The 19,750-nt window shown below is 43.7% G+C and overlaps 1 protein-coding gene across 2 annotated transcripts in view; it reads left to right on the top strand.

The window, feature by feature from the left end:
• The window catches only part of EPN3 (epsin 3), a 43,879-nt gene extending 25,394 nt beyond the window's left edge, over positions 1 to 18,485 (top strand). The window contains exons 4-11 of one of the 2 annotated variants that reach the window (XM_066586918.1): positions 1,428 to 1,508; positions 4,120 to 4,224; positions 5,821 to 5,868; positions 9,360 to 9,492; positions 12,832 to 13,011; positions 15,601 to 15,699; positions 16,259 to 16,471; positions 17,951 to 18,485. In XM_066586918.1, coding sequence (XP_066443015.1) covers positions 1,428 to 1,508; positions 4,120 to 4,224; positions 5,821 to 5,868; positions 9,360 to 9,492; positions 12,832 to 13,011; positions 15,601 to 15,699; positions 16,259 to 16,471; positions 17,951 to 18,330 — 1,239 coding nt within the window. In that variant the 3' untranslated portion in view covers positions 18,331 to 18,485. The remainder of the gene's footprint in view (positions 1 to 1,427; positions 1,509 to 4,119; positions 4,225 to 5,820; positions 5,869 to 9,359; positions 9,493 to 12,831; positions 13,012 to 15,600; positions 15,700 to 16,258; positions 16,472 to 17,950) is intronic. The other variant, XM_066586919.1, reaches the window with a different exon arrangement.
• The last annotated feature ends 1,265 nt before the right edge of the window (positions 18,486 to 19,750 follow it).

Genomic DNA, 19,750 nt, shown 5'->3' on the forward strand with positions numbered 1-19,750 from the left:
TCCCGCCTCCAGGAAGCGCTGGCTTTGATTGGTTCTTAAGCGCCGCAGCTCAGCCAATCAATGCAGCGCTCGGTGAACCAATCACAGCCGTCGCAGCATTTAAGAACTAATCCGAGACAAAGCTTCCTGGAGGTGGGATTTATGAGCGCTCAACCAGGAAGTGGCAGCTGAAGACTGCAAACAAGTGTTGCAGAGCTTCAGGAGGAGACGTGCAGCAGAGAGGACAGCGCTTGTTAGGTGATGTATTGTTTTTTTTAATGCAGCTAGGGCTTATTTTAGGGAAAACAGTAGGACTTCCTGCTGTTAAAGTTGCATCGCACTGCACAAAAACTGCGATTTCGTGCAATACAATGCAACACAAAGGAACGCTCCATAGGGAAACATGGGCTACAAAACATCACAAATCGTGGCAATATTCAGCATGGTGCGATTTTCTCTCACACAATGTAGCAGCCTAGAAAGCATCGCTAATGTGAAGGAACCCATTGGAAAGCATGGGCTTCACATACATGTGATTTGTAGCGCTGTCACATTGCAGAAAAAAAAACCAAAAAAAAAAACCACACAATTTTGTCGCCCGTGTGAAAGTGGCCTTTTGGTTCTGACGGAAGAAAAAAAACTGAGAGCAGATACCTTGTAATATAGTTCTGATATGGTGTGGTCCAATGTTGTAATCATCTGCTTTTCACTGGTAGTCTAGTTGATCTCTATAACAGAAGGGCCCCACAGTAGTCTATAAGTGCCATTTTGCTGCTCCCTACAACTCAAGAGCCGTGGTAGAGTATTGTGCATGAGCCACTGTGCATTTCCTACTTTCAGGATCCAGTTCTGGCTTAAGGCCCATTTAGACACAACGATTATCGCTCAAAATTCGCTCAAAAGCCGTCTTTTGAGCGTTAATCGCTGTGTGTAACTGCACTGACATCATGCAGTTTTTGTTAAGCTGTCACTGATCGCTCATCTTTCAGCGTGCTGAAAGAGAACGATGAGCCTTATCATGGAGTCACAGCGGGATACAGCCGATACTATTGTTTCAGCTGTATCCCACTTCCTGAAGACAGGCGGGGTATGAAGAACACAGCTGTGCAACTGCGTTCTCCATACCCCGCTCAGAGTGCTCAGCTGTATAACAGCCAGGCACTCCGAGCAGAGAACAGCTGGATGCAGAAGACAAGCGGCCCGCTTGTCTTCTGCATCCCCCGCTTGGAGTGCAAGGTGATCGCTCTGAATGCACACAACGATTATCACTCAAAAGTCACTCAATTTGAGCGATAATCGTAGCGTCTAAATGGGCCTTAAGTCTTACAGAAATACATTTAAAAGTGGCCCTTGCCTTACTTTGATATTTAATGCTTATGATTTGACCTTGTCACCGGTCTTTACTGAACTTATAGCAGATTTATATGAGGTTTGTCTTTTGAATACAGAAAGTCCCTTCAGCCCCGAATGAAGAAGAAGAAATCCAGCTGCAAGCAGCGCTGAATAAAAGCAAAGAGGAATATGAAAAGGTATTTCATTTATGTATGTGCCTTGCCTCCAGTCGTAACATCATTTATACAAGCCATTACTAGATTGCGCTCACACGGGAACATTATCCTCCCTGTCTCTATATAAGACACTTCGATGACATCACAGAATAGGCAAGTACACAGGGACATTTTTTTTATTGATTTTGGGCAAAATGTTAATAAAACGTATAGAATGTCTGGCAAGAATATTAGATGGTCTTGAGCTCATCCATGACCACATCTACCAGGAGGTCATTGGTTTTATAGTCAGAAGCAATTAAACACCAGATATATTTATTGTTTATCCATTGACTTCAATGTACTAAAATATATATTCATCATTCTTTATCCCCAAACTACGTATCAAAACGTCAGTATTTTATCCAGAATGGACACCTTGTTAGAGTATGAAACGTGCTACTGACAAAATGACACGAAACATACAGTATCTACCAAAATGTGGAAATGTCCAGTGATATGCACTGTCCTACCAAAAGTATTTGGACACCCCGATAGAATGGATTGGGTCTTATTAGCATGTCACATGTCTTAAACCCTGCTACATCACCATAATATATAAGATCCAGACTCTTGGAAGTATCAGCCATAGTTTGTGACGGGAACTGCACACTTTTGGATATATGCCACAAGCCATCCATCTCAAAGCGCAATGCATAAACTCGTTTAGAATGGTACAAGGCGCGTCATCATTGGACGGTTGTGCAATGCAAGAACGTTTTATGAAATGATGAATCACACTCTTCGGATGGATGTACCTGGGTGTGGAGGATACCTGGGGAACGCCTTTTGCCTGAGTCTGTAGTGTCAACAGTTAAGTACGTCGGATGTTCCATTATGGTCTGGAGTCGTGTTACGTGGCATGGTCTCGGTCTATTGGTTATAGTGGCAAGAACCATGGAGGTGTACTCTGACATTATAGACGATAATGTGTGCCAACAATGTGACTCTCAGAATGGTCAGCAATACTTCCAACAAGACAACGCATCAACACTATTTTACATTGGTTTGAGGATATGGATCTTCGACGTTTGGACTGGCTGCACAGAGTCCCAATCTGAACCCTACTGAACATCTTTGGAATGAACAGGTGCACTGAGTCGGAAAATATGAACAGCACCGATTTTTTTTGAGAGAAGATGTTTGCAGGGTGAATGGAGGGAAATACCAGCTGAAGTGTATCAGACATTAGTAGAAAGGATTCCATCATAGGAGTAGTGTTAGGGGTTGCTGGGGTCGCCATGGCGACCCGGCCCCTGCGCTCAGGGGGCCCCGAGGCCGCCCTCCACCATACCTACATGCACATTCAGGACATTAATGGGTGGCCGTTCTGTGTGCAGCATGATTCCAATCAGGCTGCATGCAGAACGGCCAGCCCGAGTGTAGCCCGGCAGAGAAGGGGAGAGGAGGAGGGAGGAAGTCACATGGGCCGGCACCCTGCTTCCTCCTGAACGTGGAGCTGCAGTGTCGGGGTAAGTGTATATGTGTGTGTATCTATCTATCTATCTATCTCCTATCTATCCATCCATCTCTCTATCCCATATCTATCTCTCTCATATCTATCTCTCTCTCATATCTATCTATCTATCCCATATCTATCTATCTATCCCATATTTATCTATCTCATATCTATCTCATATCTATCCAGCTCTCTAGCTCTCTCTGGTATAGGTTATACATCTCCCTGGATTTACTGTATTCACACTTTACACACAATAAAAAAAAAACGCATCTAAACCACATGCAGTTTTTAATTATGCAGCTCCTTAATACCGTACGCGGTCTTTAAATACTGCATGCAGGTTTCTTATGTGTTTTTCTTTATAAAGTACAACATAAACATGACCCCCCCCAAGGCCGCTCTCACACATGTGTTCAGAAAACGCAGCTTGTAATCGTGGCATTTTTACCGGAATTTCGATCAGCGTTTTTGAACACAGGTTACAGCGTCTGACGGCGCTTTTTAATGCACCCCATCATTGTGATGGGTGAGGAGATGCGTTAAAAACCACAACAATGCAAAAATAGAACAGACAGCTCTCGAAAATCACAGCTTTAGGAACACCGCATTCCAGCGCACATTTGAGTAAGCTCATTAAAATCTATGGGAGTGTTGTACTGTGGTTAGTACGGCACTCGGGACACCGCGCTAATAGCGGTAAAAAGCAGTGTGTGTGGGAGCGGCCTGCGGGGCTACAAACAAATCTTCATGTAGTGCAGGAAATGCGTCATGTTTGGAAAGATTACGCCAAGAGGCAGATCATGTATGCAGCACGATCTAGATATGGGTACGGGGGAGTGTGTGTGTGTGTGTGTGTGGGGGGGGGGGGGGGGGGGCCGAGCTGAACTTTTGCACCCAGGCCCCTGAGCCCTTAGGTACGCCCCTGGATTCCACAGAAAGTATCTGATACCATTATGACCAAAGGAGCCGTACTAAGTATGAACATATGGAAATAAATACTACTTTTGATTCTTGCTAAGGTGTCCAATTACTTTTGGAGGGAGAATATATATTATTAACTGTTACTAGGGGTATATATGTCTTGCTATTTGAATAAAATCAAGGTTATGATACAGTCTGATCTTTATTTAGGAACAACAGGCCAAACAAGGTGACATATCATTGATTGAAAACGCTCTTATAGAGACGCATTTGATAGGAGAGGATGACCAGAAGGAAACGGTGAAGAAAAATGAGGTAATTCTGCATCTGTCTGTAAACTCACTGAATGATCCTCTATATATTAGTATAAGACTCTAATCACATATAGCACCAGGGGCTTTGGCGTCATAGTATTTGGAGTCTATAGGGCCCTTGATGGTCATAGGAACTAATCAGAGCCATGTTTATTACTTCCTGTAGAGTTTAGAGAAAGCAGTTGGGATTTTTAAGATAAGTCTGAGGCTCTGTAAGGTTAAATACTGAATTAGTGGAGCTTTCCTGCTGCTCGTTCCCTCTTGACATACAGGTACTGGCATATGACTAAAGTGATTTGTATTAAATCCAGTAATGATCATGATATATGTGACAAATGGGAAGATCTACAAGCCATACATGCTCGTTCCTACCTAATCCCTGCCGTGTACTGAGGTGACCTCATTAAACAGAGAGAGCAGCGACTGAGCCCGACTCTTACATAAAGCATGAGAACATAGTTTGAGACTATTTATGGTCACTTTTTCTGTACTTAGTGGAATGTCATCGGAATATTGTTTAACTTCATGTAAACTTATGTTGGATAAGTTATCTATTATTGATATAAAAAGTGCTTATTTCGGAAGATTTAGTATGTGGTGCGGTTAAACCAGCAGACCAGGGGTAGCTAATCCCAGGCTCTCCAGATGTAGCTGACCTACAACTTCTAAAGGGGTTGTCCCAAGAGATAAACGTATTCCCCATCTGCAGAGTAGGGGATAGATAAGTGTCTGATCAGTGGGGGTCCGACTGCTGGAAACCCCCTTCCAGATCACAAGAATGGAGATATGTACTGCTGCTTCAGCCAATCAGTGGCCTCAGCATTATCCTCCAAACTCCTGGCATCAGCACTCACATCCTGAGAGCCATGGTGCCAGGAGTGTGCTGTAGCCTTTGATTGGCCATTGACAGCAACGACAGAGATGGGACAGAGGAGAACAAGGATGGGGCAGTTGAGTCGATTAATGAGTCCCAGGGGGACCCAAGATAGGTGAGTAGGCTTCATTTTTTTTTTTTACTTTAACCCATGCCCAGCTTGTAGTTTTGAGCCAGCTGGAGAGATGCAGGTTGGATTACATGGGTCTATGTGTTCTAACGTCACTTATTTTTGAGTAGCATGAAGAAAATCTGTAGCACCAGGGAAACCATCAGCAAGCAGACTAGCAGATTAGCTTAGTGTTATCTGTCCCCATCTAGTAGTTTGAGTGCACAATAGTGGTCTGTCTTGAATGGGCTGTTAGGTTGATAGGCACATTGACACATTAATACCCATATTAACATATGGATAATCAACAGCCATCATATTTATGAACAGATGAATACAGGGTGTAGTCAAAAATTGAAATAATAGAGTACTTGAATAGGAAGGTATGGATGCGATACACAATGGTATGAAGCATGGGCCCCTAGGGGCCCCAGAACATGGATTTCAATTTTGTGTTGTGGCCCCTGTAGGAGAAAGAGAGTAAAACACAATTGCAAAGTTGAAGAGTAGCGTGAGAGAAAGAGTAATCCGCTTTCCGCCTCTCTCTATGTCCCATGGGACTGCTGCTGAAGTAAGGAAAGCATGATCAAAGTAGTTTCCTTCTATTATTATAGGGGCAGATCACCCAGGAAGTCAATCACAGTTGTCTGCTGGAGATTCAGGTACTAACCTGCGTTGAGTCCCTGGAATGAACACAGGTCCAACCAGATGAACGCCAAATTCCAACCGACACGTTTACACTGAAATCTGCATTGTCTTCGGATTGAGTTGTGCTCTTACTAGTAATTTGCAAACATTTGTACTAAATTGGTGCTTCGCTGTTCACTGACACAGTCCTGCAAGTACCTCCACCCAACGGCCCCAGACTTCAGGACGCTTGGGTGTGAACAGTTGATGGACAAAGAGTACCTCTGCACTGGGCCTTCAGAAAGTCTTATTCAGTAGTTGCTCACTCTCACTCTCTCTTGGGACTCACTCCATCTTCATCTCAGAACCAAGCACTCTGGAAAACCTCTCTTCCTCTTCAATGCTTCGCTACTTGAGGGCTGAAGGTGCCCCCTATGCAGCAGGACCTCTTGCCTCCAACTCCAGAAGATGGAAATCCTTCCCTCTCTCAAGCACTCACATTTATAGCCTCTCTCATATCACGTGACAGGACAGAAATTGTTACATTTGCAGACAGTCAGCTCACACTTTGCAGACATTAACCACTTTGCACCGATCATCTACATAAGACATGACATGTATGACATTATGGAGGGGGCCAGAAAAGCATGTACTGGGCCACTACACATACGCCATACCATCGTGTACTGTATCCACACCTTCCTATTCAAGTACGCTATTGTTGTTTTAACATAAGACACCAGTATTGAGATATAGCAATGGATCAGTCTTTTTGACTACACCCTGTATAGATGCAAGCATTGTATATATAAAGTATATATACCCACACTGTAAAAAAAAAAAAAAAATCAAGCACCTAGAAGGAAAGGTTGTTTTGATGCAAAACCCGGCATGCAGTTCCATCTTAGGCAGATATATAAATGATTAGAGTTGTGGTGTGATTAGATGAACGGTCTGGTCATCTGAGACCCTAAAAGTGGTTCCCCCTTGACCTATAAAAGGCTCTCAGAGGCCCCTTGTGTGTAGTGACCTCTTCTTCCACTTGTGTAGTGTAGAGCTTGCGATGGGGGGGGGGGGACCATCGTATATGACGGTCACTCCTACCCTGTTTCCCCGAAAATAAGACGCGTCTTATATTAATTTTTGCTCCCAAATATGCGCTACATCTTATTTTCAGGGGGTGTCTTATTTCACCGCAGCAAATCCGTCTGTGGCCGCTAATCCCTCAATTGGCCAGCTTTGTGGACGAAATTTCTCAGAAATCTCGTCCACATGGGACAGCAAATCTGTCACGGCAAAGCTGGGAGAAGCTGGTGTTGTGGTGCGGATTCACCGGCCACAGAAACGGAAAAGCGTGCAGCCAGGTCGCTTCAAAACAAGCGGCTGAGTGCCGTGGGTTTTGAAGCAGCGCTTTCCCGGCGGAAATCTCGCTGTATATCGCTGTGGCCAAACTGCTAGATTTCCGCTGGAAATACGCTCTGTGAGAACCCAGCCTTAAGAATCACACACAGGTTGCCTGACTCACACACAGAGCCATAAAAAAATAAGGGCTGTAAAGTAACGTACCTGTCTGCAGACAGAAGTTCCTGTACCACTTGTAAGCAGGGATGGTATTGCAGCTTCCGGCCACCAGGGTGGCTCATCACAGCAGACATGTACAGCAGGAAAAGAACGTACAGTATGGACTTTTCCAGCCAGCAAGGGGAGCTCACAACAGCACACTCGTACAGCACAGCAGGGACAGGATAACAGCAGACTGTCTGCAGATCTACCTATACATCTGGAGGTAGGAGACAACGGGGATGGCAGCAGGGGACAGGCCTCTTGACTTGCCTGCACTTTACTATGCCTTACTATTGGGGGTGCCTTATATTTGGGACTTCTGCAAATTTCGGGGGGGGTGCCTTATTTTCGGGGAAACACGGTAGTAGTGGTACGAGGACAATGACAGGTCAGCGATGTGTTCAGGACATCCTGCAGCCACATGTGTTCCTCTCATGCCGGCTTCCAAGAGGCAACAGTATAATGCTTGGCCGCACACATAAGGGGCTCACAGGAGACCCCACAACATTGCCACACTTTCATGAAAAATGGAAACTTGATAGAATGGAAGCAAACGGAACCCTTTCCATTTTCTTAAAACCCTATTGAAATCAATAGGGGAAAAAAACTGTTTTTTCAGTTTTATTTTAGGTATGAAGCAGAGAAACAGAAACCCTGATCTGAGCCCACATGGACTTCTGCTGCAGATTTCTGCTGTGGATGCATTATAATGGTCTTTTTTTTTCATGCGGGAGATCAATTGAGATATGACCTCTATGAGCTCTCGCATGCGTGATCCGCACTAAAATGGAGCAGGTCGCTTTTTTTTCACGCACGTGAAATTTGCAAATCACTTATAATACCATCCGCGGCTATTCAATTAATTGTGAATGGTCAATGCTTTCCTATGGGATGCGGATTTGCATTTTTTTTTCACGCATGGATTTGCTGAATATAATTTCCCCGTGGACATGAGGCCTAGTGCAGATGTGAAAGCAGCCTAAGACTTGCTACACCCAGACATATTGACGTGCGGATTGTAACCGACGGTATCTAAAGGCTTTATTTTGAATCATAGATTTGCCTAAAACTTGCCTTACCTTGGATATCCTGGGACCAACGTGGGAATATTTTTACTTTTAAATCCTGTTTGCTAAAATGGAACCTTCCCTTCTTTAGTAAGAATACTACATCGCTAGGTCTGCTACCCATGTCTGCTGCCTTCTTGCGGTTCCAGCCGCAAGTTTAAAACTGTGGGGTCGTCCTTGTCAGGACACCAGCCCCGCTATTAGGCAGGGTCTCTTACATCTTCCTGTTTAACAAAGGGCAAGATTTGCCCATACGTTGTTCTCTTTCGTCATGCCTCATGCCAGTGCCTCTGACATCAGGGGGTCAGCTGCCAACCATACTGGGACTAGCTCAAAGCTTAACCGGTGGGTTGGTCCAGTGTGTCCTCATTCTGTGTCTGTAAGATACATCACAAATCCTGGATACATGAATGGAGCATATTTCTAAAAAATGAAAACTGTGATATTATGAGGCCTATTTTAATGAGTTTAGAACAAGAGTTCATTTCGTTTCAGCGACCTTGATAGCAAACCATTATTGTGCAATGCCGACAATAAACTGGTTGGCATGAACATGTGTATCTACAGCAAATATTGATATCATCATCACTCTTCTTCCCTGCCCTTCTCCCACAGCGGCACACTGGTACGTGTCATGTCCAGTTCAGTCCAGTCATGGTAACTGGTAAAGGAGTTGATAGAGTCTCGAATGTTCCCGGCACAATTACTACTAAAATTCCTCATCACAATCCCTTTGACTAGTGGCTATGTTTTCGCCAAGCATCCTCATATTTTTTCTCCATAGCCAGTACAAGAAGACTTGTGTGTTTTGGCTTGTTGCTCCATCACTGCAGAGATCTCTCTGCTTGCCAACTATAGTTGCTCTTAATAAATTTCCTTTTGTATCTCTTTTTCAGACACACCTATATGATCTTATTGACATATTTGGGCCTCCCCAACCGCATGCATCAGACATCTGGGATACTCCAGTTGCCAGCTCTCATCCATCAACAAACCTAAATTCTTTCATTCCAGCCTGGGGACCAGCAAGTAAGTGGCAACATCTGGTATAAGATCAGGAAGCCTGTATTCTACACGTTATATGATGATGAAATCTTTCGTAGACAGAATTGTTGCTTGATTCATAATAGGAGATATCTCTCTAATGTCCTCCTCTATCCAGAATTGAAAAAGGCAATTCAAGTTTTCTTTTTTTATTTAGGCTTAAGTGTACATTACAGTATAATCCGCCTGAAAATACTCATGGCATGTCCTATTCCCATCCGTTTCTTGGATGAGAAATGGGACCTGCCAATGCACGTCAATGTTCTGTCTTCATGTACTGATGTCCGTGTGCTGGTCAATGCAATTTGCACTCAAGCCTCTTGAGGTGCAACTTGCACTCATGGTTAGTGTGCCTGACGCTTTAGTGACTGTATGTTTGTCCTGGGAACCAATCATTATGGCCAACACTGCTATTTATATGCTATGACCATACAAACACACAAGAGCTAGTAAAGCAGCTAATTAAGAACAAATCAGTAAGACCCCATTTACACTGACAGATAATCGCTCAAAAGTCACTCAAACGACAGTTTGAGTGACAGTTTTGAGTGATCATCTTTGCATAGTCTATAGTAGCTAAGTAGCTACTAAAGAGCTACGCAGGCAGAGCGAGACACTGCCACTATCGCTCGGTGAACAATACAGCTGTTCTGCACAAGCAAACAGCTGTCTTGTTGTCCCCGATTATAGCTGACATCCTGCTGTGAACTACCAGTGGGACACGCGCTGTAAGAATCTTATCAGCGCTGCTGACTGTGATAACAGTCTGCACCGCTGATAAGAGTTCTTCTTTCAATTCAAGAAAAACAGAATTGAACGATAAATGACTCAAGCACAAAAACTGCTCGATGTCCTTGCATTTGGACCCAACGATTCTCGCTCAAAAGATAGCTTTGAGTGATATTTGAGCAAGAATCGTTGCGTCTAAATGGGCCTTAAGATTGATGCGGCTTTTGCCCACAGGAAATTGGAGACACATATAATGCCTACAACATAAAGATAAGTGCACATAGCAGGTTAAAAGAAGCAGCGCTTATGTACACACTAACTGCAGATCTAAGAGCTGGTGAGTGCAGGGAAGCTGAGCCTGTGAAGACAGCCTCTCCGCAAAAAGGCTAAGAAAATGTCATAATGTTCTAGTTGAAAGGGAAGCTAAATGCTTAATTATAAGCAGTGGATTGCAGAGGGGCTGCACTTCGACCTAGATCTACAGTGGAAAAAAAAAGGATTTCCAGGAAAAATAGGATAGGTCATCAATAGTTGATCAGCTGGGGACCCTGGCCGATCAGCTGACTGTGCGCCCACTGACGGCATCGCATCGCAGGGGTCAAAGTACAAGCCACTGCTCCACCCCCTGTGTAGTGGCTGACACTTGTAATTAACAGTGCATCTCCCAGACGGGAGCTTAAATACTTTTGGACCATCATGGATAAGTGCTCCCTGTATCTGTCAGACCTATTCAGTGCTTTTGCTGCAGTGGGCTGAAAAAACTATGCCACATCTATGTTAGACTTCCCCTGCCACCAGTGTTGGTGCTGCTGTGGCGGCTTCCTGCTTGTCTGCTATGAGATGCAGAGCTGTGATCCATTGTGGATGCATCCCCGCTGCCATAGGAAGTTACTCTGCTCAAGTTGCTTGACAGTCTGTCCTCATACTGCTGCATTTTGAGAATGAGATTTGTCATTTTGGCCTTAGAGTGGGGATCAAGAAGCGTGGCCACCCAGTAATGATCTGATGTTTTGATGTGGGCTATGCGACGATCCTTCTGCAAGCACTGCAGCATAAAAACTCTCGTATGCTTCAACGTGCATAAGGGTGATGGCTCACATTCCTTGGGGTCATGCCGAAGAGTGTCCTTTGGCTGCTCCCATCATCCAGATAGAATAGCTGGGGTTAGTGATGGATTGAAGGAACATTGCATAGCCCCCTTCTCTTCATCCCCTTCTTCCTCCTCTATACTTGTCCCATGAGTAGAGAAACCTGCTGGAAAAGATTTCCCCTTTACTGCCCAGAGCCACCTCACTGCGGTGTTGAGTAATGGTGGACAGGCCAGACAGTTAGCAGATTAGTATCCCTTCTACTTCCTTCTTTGACAACATGTCATTGTCCTTGAGACCCTGTAGGTTCTGTTTCAGCAAGCAGGCAACAGGGATGTCATACTCATCTATGCGTCATCATGACTGACTATTTTGTCCAATTATTCAAAGCAGGCTAAAAAAAAAAAATCACAAATGTCTTTGATCTGCAGCCACTCCACAGGCGTCAAATAACCAACCTCCATACAGCACCTTCTAACGGCATACACAATCTGGTACTCAGTGATCGATGAGGAGGTTAGGTGGTAGCTTGAACTGTTGCTGCACCTCCTCCATACAAGAGGCGGCTGGGTTTAAATGCCAAAAGTGCAAGCACAGTTTCCTGGCCTTTTCCAGTAGTAGATATAAACCTGGGTAATTGTTTGGGAAGTGCTGCACTATCAGGTTCATCATATTGGCCAGGCAAGGTATGTATGTGAGATTTCTGAGGCAAAGGGCTGCCAGCAAGTTGGCCCCATTGTCACACACGACTTTTCTTAGCCTTAGATTGTGTGGAGTCAGCTACATGTCAGCCTGGGCCTGCAAAGCCATCAACAGCATTTCAGCCACGTGGCTTCGCTTCCCAAGACATATGAATTTTAGGACAGCATGTTGGCATTTACCATCTACACTGCTGTATGGAGGCCGGGCTTTGTTTCATATGGATATCTGTGGTGATATGGAGGGTTTTAAAAGGTGGTATGTAGAGTTGGAGGAAGAGGAGGAGGAGGAAAAGTAGGGTGGCGAGGAGGAGACATACATGGATGGATGTCCTGCAAGTCTTCGAGCTATCATGGCACATCATATCATGAATCGTTCTGACCAAGAGGCGGTGCAGAGCCAAGCAAATAAAACAGAATGCTGCTGCTCCAATTAACATACTCAAATGCACAACTCTCAGTTCTTTAGCACAGATGGGCTATGACAGGAAAAACATCACCTGGTCAGATAAATCCAGATTTCTGTTGCACTATATTGATAGCAGGGTCAGAATTTGGTGCAAGCAGCATGAATTGATGAACCCTTCCTGTCAACAATTCATCCTGGTAGAGGTGGAGTAGTGGTGAGGGTGTTTGCTTTGCACCCCCCTGGGAACTCTGATAACTTTGGATGGATCCCGTGACAAATTGCTGCAGGCCAAAGGAGGTCCAACGTGCTTCTAGATGGATGTCTCTAATATAGTGCTCATTTAGTGTATTTGAAGCTGTATATTCAAAGTCTGATAGCAGATTCTGTGTTCTCATTTCAGATCAGAGTTCAACTATAGTCACTGCTCCCCTACCCTGGGATACTGTTCCTCAGAATCCTCCGTTAAAAGCAGATAACACAAGTCAAAGTATAATTTTTGGCTCTGATGAACCATCAGGCTGGCAAGAGCCTCAAGTTGTAAAGAGCTCCCCATCTGATCCTTGGGGGGAGAGCAAAAACAGTGAGTATCTGTGCACCGCTCAAGAGGACAGCTTCTTAGGGCTCGATCACACCTGCGTTAGAGATTTCCATTTGAATTCCATCTGCCTCTTTTGTTTTTTGGGTAGAAAAATTCAGATAGCATTCAGGATTTCCATTTTTTTCCCGATGATTTCCATGTATTTTCCAAAACAACAGAATGCTTTCAATTTGATTTAATCTCATTATGGTTCATTTTTTAAAAAAGGAATTAAAAGCACTGCTGACTGAGTGAGAATGAACGAGAAGGTTATCTAACAACTCATCTACACCATTTAAACTGGCAGATGCTGCAGTCATTGCTGACTGCGGCATCTAAGGGTTTTTACAGAATTTTTTTTTACACTTTTCTACTCCTTACACAATGCTTTGAAGGTGGAAAAAATGAAAAAAGTGAAAAAACCCCACACATAATTGGTATTACCAAATCTGTAATAACCCGTACTATAAAATATTATATTATTCATCAAGTACAGTAAATCTTGTAAAACAAACTAAGAAGGAAAGTGCAAAAATTGCCATTTTTGGTTCTTGTTTTCCCAGAACAGTAATAAGAAGTAGTCAAAAAGCCTTATATCCATCAAAACAGTCCCAAGAAAAACTATAAGTCATTCTTCAAAAAACAAGACCTCGTACAGTTCTGTCTGCGAAAAAATAAAAATGCTCTGATCTTGGAATGTGGTGACATGCAAAAAGTATTTTTGTTAAAGAAAAAAGTGTTTGAATTGTGCGAAAGTAGTACAACACAATAAAGCCTCCATAAATTTGGTGGTATTGCAATTATAATGACCCGTAGAATAAAATTAACATAATATTTATACCACATAATTAGAGATGAGCGAGCACCAAAATGCTCGGGTGCTCGTTACTCGAGTCGAACTTCCCGCGATGCTCGAGGGTTCGTTTCGATTAACGAACCCCATTGAAGTCAATGGGCGACTTGAGCATTTTTGTATATGACCCATGCTCCGCTAAGGTTTTCATTTGTGAAAATCTTGGAAATTCAAGAAAGGGATGGGAACGACACAGAAACGGATAGGGCAGGCGAGGGGCTACATGTTGGGCTGCATCTCAAGTTCCCAGGTCCCACTATTAAGCCACAATAGCGGCAAGAGTGCCCCCCCCAACAATTTTTACTTCTGAAAAACCCTCATTAGCAATGCATACCTTAGCTAAGCACCACACTACCTCCAACAAAGCACAATCACTGCCTGCATGACACTCCGCTGCCACTTCTCCTGGGTAACATGCTGCCCAACCGCCCATTTTAGTAATAGTAGCAGTCAAGAGAGGCCCCGGTAACAATTCCGAAGCAGCAGTATAGGGGGAGCACAGTATTAGTTCCACTTCAGTAGTAGTAGCAGTCTAGACAGGCCCCAGTAACATATCACTAGCAACAGTATAGGGGGAGCACAGTATAGGGGGATCATGTAACGGACACAGCAGAGCCAGGAAACAATTATGCGCACGCCTGTAGTGAGACCTAGGTGCGTATCACTGAGCTACTGGAATTCACAGGGCAGAAGCAGTCAAGTGGCCAAAGGCCAGTGGTAGGCCTTAAGTATTTTGCTTCAATTTTTTAAAATGGTGAGGTGAAAAACCAGACAGACACCGTATGCAGCATATATCTGTATACTCTTTCCCTCTGGCGGGATGACGGCGATCATGTAACAGACACAGCAGAGCCAGGAAACAATTATGCGCAAGCCTGCTGTAACGCTTAGCTGGGTAATAATGAGCGACTACTACCCCAAGCAGACACGCAGTAAACTGAACACGGTCACAGGCAGCCCAAAGATTTTTTTTTCCAATTTTTTTGAAAAAGCCCACTGCCTATATAGCCAGTATATCTCTTTCCCTGTACCACTGTCCCTGCCTCACCAGTACTGCCCCTATACTCAGTAAAATGACTGCAGACTGCTCCCGGCTCTTCCAGCCTCCTCCCCCTGCAGAGAGAGACGCCAATATACGGTCGTCTAAATAAGCCCTAAAAGTGACATTTACGGTTAGGTTTTTCCAATTTAAATGTGACTGTTAGGGAGTAATTAAAGATGCCATCAAATGGTGGAGTTTCTGCATCAATAATGTTACAATTCAATGGCACAATTAAGAAGTATGTGCAACTGCTGGGACCCCCACTGATGCCGGAATTAAATTGGTCATGGAGCACTGATCGCGCAAGTGCACTAGCGCTTCATTCACTTTCAACAGGACTGTGGAGATAATTAAGCGTGCCACTTGGCTATTTCCATCAGCCGCATTGAAAAGAATGGAGCTTTGATCGCACATGATCAGCTTGTTCTCCATTCACAGTTACATCACTGAAGCGACTCCTGCAGAGACAGGAGGGCAGCTGGGGGGGGGGGGGGGGGGGCGGGGGGCGCTGTTCTCGAGATTCGTGTGTAGTCTCACGGTTGAGACCCTCACGATCAGAAGGTTAGTCCCTATCCTATGCTTAGGGAATAACTTGCCATTGTGGTTCAACCCCTTTAAATGTCAGACTGTCCTGAAAACATACGTGCAAAGCCCTTAGAAATGAATTTCAATTACTTTGGTAAATTCCTTCACTTAGGTACAGATGAAGTCGTCTATGATATACTTTCAGCATCTCTTTCATCTGAAGACAAAGATGTCAAACCACCGCCTCTTCTAAAGTCGGACAACTCTTTTGGTAAGACATCCTTTTTTCACCTGCACACTGCTACAGTTTTTACAATAGAAGTAAAACAGATGTTTTCCAGCACTTGGGCGCAATAAAACGATTTCTAAATTTAACCCTTTGCAATCCAATTTTGGATTCAGGGTTTTCCTAGGGGGCTTTCTCTTTCTGCCATTATACCATAGTGCCATCTGCTGGCTTGAGCCAGTACTGCGGTATGTGACATGCTGGAGAGGCCTCTGACAACAGAGTGGCCAGTAATCTACAGTAAGAATACCCTGCCGGACGTCTTCCGACATCAGAGCTGTACAGCCTTCAATCAGAGTGTCTTTAGACGTCAGACAGTGGATTGGAAAGGGTTAAGCAATTCAGTAAAAACATGGATAAAATCCCAGCATGAGTATTTTCAATGTCTACATGTTTCAAACAGAAGCCCTTAGTCTTGGCAGTCTTGTTAGCAGTGGTTCTCTGCTTCCGTGCACTCGGCGTGGGAATAGTAAGGCCGGGCGAGCAAGTAATTGTGTTACAATATTTACAGTGTTCTATAAAATAATATATTGTTCTATTACAGACCTGGACCTTTTTGGAGATGTTGTACCTACTTCAAAGCCATCCTCAGACAGTCCGGATCTAGAGGCTGAAGAACCCATCCTAGATGCCAATGCCAGACCCCGCTGTAATACTCCAGAGTTGTTTTTGGAACCTGCTGCCCGGTCATTAGTAAATCTAGATAGCCTTGTAACTTATGGAGATAGCGTCAAAACCAAAAACCCTTTCTTATCCGGTAAGTAGGTACAACACTAATGGTCTAGATATTAGGCACAAGGAAACAAGCTACGGCATTGTTTATGGTTACAGTTTTACTGTGGACCTCTATGCTATGAATTCATAAAAGCTGAAAACATTTCAAGTTTAGCAATTTAACAAGAATATAGGTAAATTTCATATTAATTATATAATACATATCCTATAAAAAAAGCAAGAGAATACTCCATTAGGGTCAATACGGAACAGAACATTTTTGGATATTGTCATGTGTATCCCATATAGAAAGAGGAAAAAGCAGCAGTCAGACTCTTCTAGTGGTGGGTTATCTTGAGGAAGAACCAAAAAATCTCAAATCTGAGGGTTTGCATCACTGTTCCTTAGTTTATATTAATCATAGAATGGTAAAGTTGGAAGGGAGCTCCAGGGTCATCGGGTCCAACCCTCTGCTCAGTGCAGGATTCACTAAATCATCCCAGACAGATATTTGTCCAGTCTTTGTTTGAACACTTCCATTGAAGGAGAACTCCCCACCTCCCGTGGTAACCTGTTCCACTCATTGATCACCCTCACTGTCTAATATCTAATCTGTGTCTCCTCCCTTTCAGTTTCATCCCATTGCTTCTAGTGTTTCCTTGTGCAAATGAGAATAGAGCTGATCCCTCTGCACTGTGGCGTGGAGTAGCTGAAGGCTCAGGGGCCTGGGTGCAAAAGTCCAGCTGGTTCCCTCCCCCTGGACCTATACCCATACATAAACTGTGCTGCATACAGCTGCAAAACAAATTTACATACATGATTTAGCCCCTTGTCATAAGCTTTCCACACAGGACTGCTTTCCTGGACTAGGTGAAAATTTGTAGCCCCTTAGTCTGTGTTCATGATTTTTGCTGCATTTTTGAATGTCAATTAAAAGTCACATAAAAAACTGCATATGGTATTTAAAAACCACATGTGGGTGTAAACAATACATGCAGTCTTTTTAAAACCACATGCAGGGTTTTGATGCATTTTCTAATACAGGAAATATATTAGGTTATACCACTATATGCAGGAGATGTGTAATTATATATATATATATATATATACATACACACACACACATAAATATTACACATTTTATATATATAATCATATACGGGAGATACCTAGGTTATACCACCATACCACTATATACAGGATAGGAAATAACTGATCAGAGGGCGTCTCACTGCTGACATCCTCACTGATCTCAAGAAAGGGGATCCCATGTCCTCCTCACTGATGGGGGGAAGATTACTGCACCCACCGCAGTGAGGATGAGACTGAGTGAAGCGCTGGTTGCGGGAGAGCACCAGTGCTCCCTTCACTTTCAATGGGACTGTTGATACCCAAGCAGCCTCGTCTGACCATAACTGAGTTGCAGCAGGCAATATTATGATTATGTACTTGTTGACTACCATATTAAAGTAATTTTTCCATTTTCTTGGATTAACAGATTTACTTTGTCATTTTCCTGTAGGTCTGAAGGAACCATCACCCACCAACCCATTTCAGTATGGAGACCAGAAACCCACTCTCAATCAAATTCGAGCTACCTCTCCTATGCCAACTGCAGGAGCACAAATGCCAATCCAAAATATCAGTCTTTTGCCAACTAACTCACTGGATACTGGAATTATCAATTTAAGGACCATTTCTCCGGTGCCTACAATCGCAGTGCCACCAACCATACCACTTCCAATGCAGCTCCAAAGTTTCCCCCCTGCTACAAGTCTTTACCCTTCACTGAATTTCCAGTATGCTCCAGTGCTACCATTGAATCAAGTACCTGCTGTCGTGCCTCAACCAATGCTGCCGAACCCCAACTCCGCACAAGCTCCCAATAACCCCTTCCTCTGACTGGGTGGGGATCACTCTCTTATTTGTTGATGAGGTCTTCACTTATTTTAGTGCACACACACTATGACTTCTTGTTAGAGGATATAAGCAATGTGATCATTCTGTATTATTACGGCTTACAAATCATAAAACAATATATTTTCCATAGAAACAAATGATGGCTGGTGTTGTGAGTTTAATTATTTTTAAAATTATGAAGTCGTTATGTGGTATATAGGTTTTTAATGAGTAATAATTATGAATCTGGGTCACTGCTAAGTGGAAGGGAATCATTTAGAACTATGAGATTTAGGGTAACAATACTTGCCTGTCAAATTGCTATTATTACCGAGTTAATTAACATAATTGCTGAATCACAGCAACAATTATTCTACTGGACTGAGGCTATAAACCAAAAGTTCTCTGGAATATGGCAATATTTGAAAACTTCTTCCTTTTTAGCAACCCATCCATAGAAAATCTTTTTTGTAGTCATAAAACCTCTGTTTAAAGGGGCGGTCTCATCAAGACAACACCTTTCTATGTATTCTGTTGGGACATGTGGATGTCATGGAGGGGTTTTCTCTGCTTGACACTCCAATCTATTAGTCAGTGAGGAGAGCTGCTAACAAACAGCAGCTCCAACTCTGGAGGAACTGGTTTGTCTTTGTATTCTCAGCCATGCATTTGAATGGCCAGCAGGTAATGCTAAATTTCTCCTCTAGTGGTCATTGCAACATAGATACACCTCTTGGCAAAAAATTATGCGCTAGAAAGGAGTTGTTGACTTAAACTTTATATGTGTGAATGTAATGATATCTGTAAGTGATTACAATACTAGAGCGAATTGATACATTTATTAGGGAAGATATGTTCACGTATGGAGGCTCTAGTACCCTGTTGGGCCGCCTCTAGTCTGGATACATGAGGAGATACGGTCGGGTATGGAGGTTCTAGTACCCTGTTGGGCCGCCTCTAGTCTGGATACATAATAAGATATGTTCGGGTATGGAGGCTCTAGTACCCTGCTGTACCCCCTCTAGTCTGGATACATGAATAGATACGGTCGGGTATGGAGGTTCTAGTACCCTATTGGGCCGCCTCTAGTCTGGATACATGAGGAGATACTGTCGGGTATGGAGGTTCTAGCACCCTGTTGGGCCGCCTCTAGTCTGGATACATAATAAGATACATTCGGGTATGGAGGCTCTAGTACCCTGCTGTACTGCCTCTAGTCTGGATACATGAGGAGATCCTGTCGGGTATGGAGGTTCTAGTACCCTATTGGGCCACTCTAGTCTGCATACATAATAAGATACATTTGGGTATGGAGGCTCTAGTACCCTGCTGTGCCGCCTCTAGTCTGGATATATGTGGAGATACGGTCGGGTATGGAGGTTCTAGTACCCTATTGGGCCGCCTCTAGTTTGCATACATAATA

This window comes from Eleutherodactylus coqui, chromosome 13 (assembly GCF_035609145.1).
Source record: "Eleutherodactylus coqui strain aEleCoq1 chromosome 13, aEleCoq1.hap1, whole genome shotgun sequence".
Classification (NCBI taxonomy): Eukaryota; Metazoa; Chordata; class Amphibia; order Anura; family Eleutherodactylidae; genus Eleutherodactylus; species Eleutherodactylus coqui.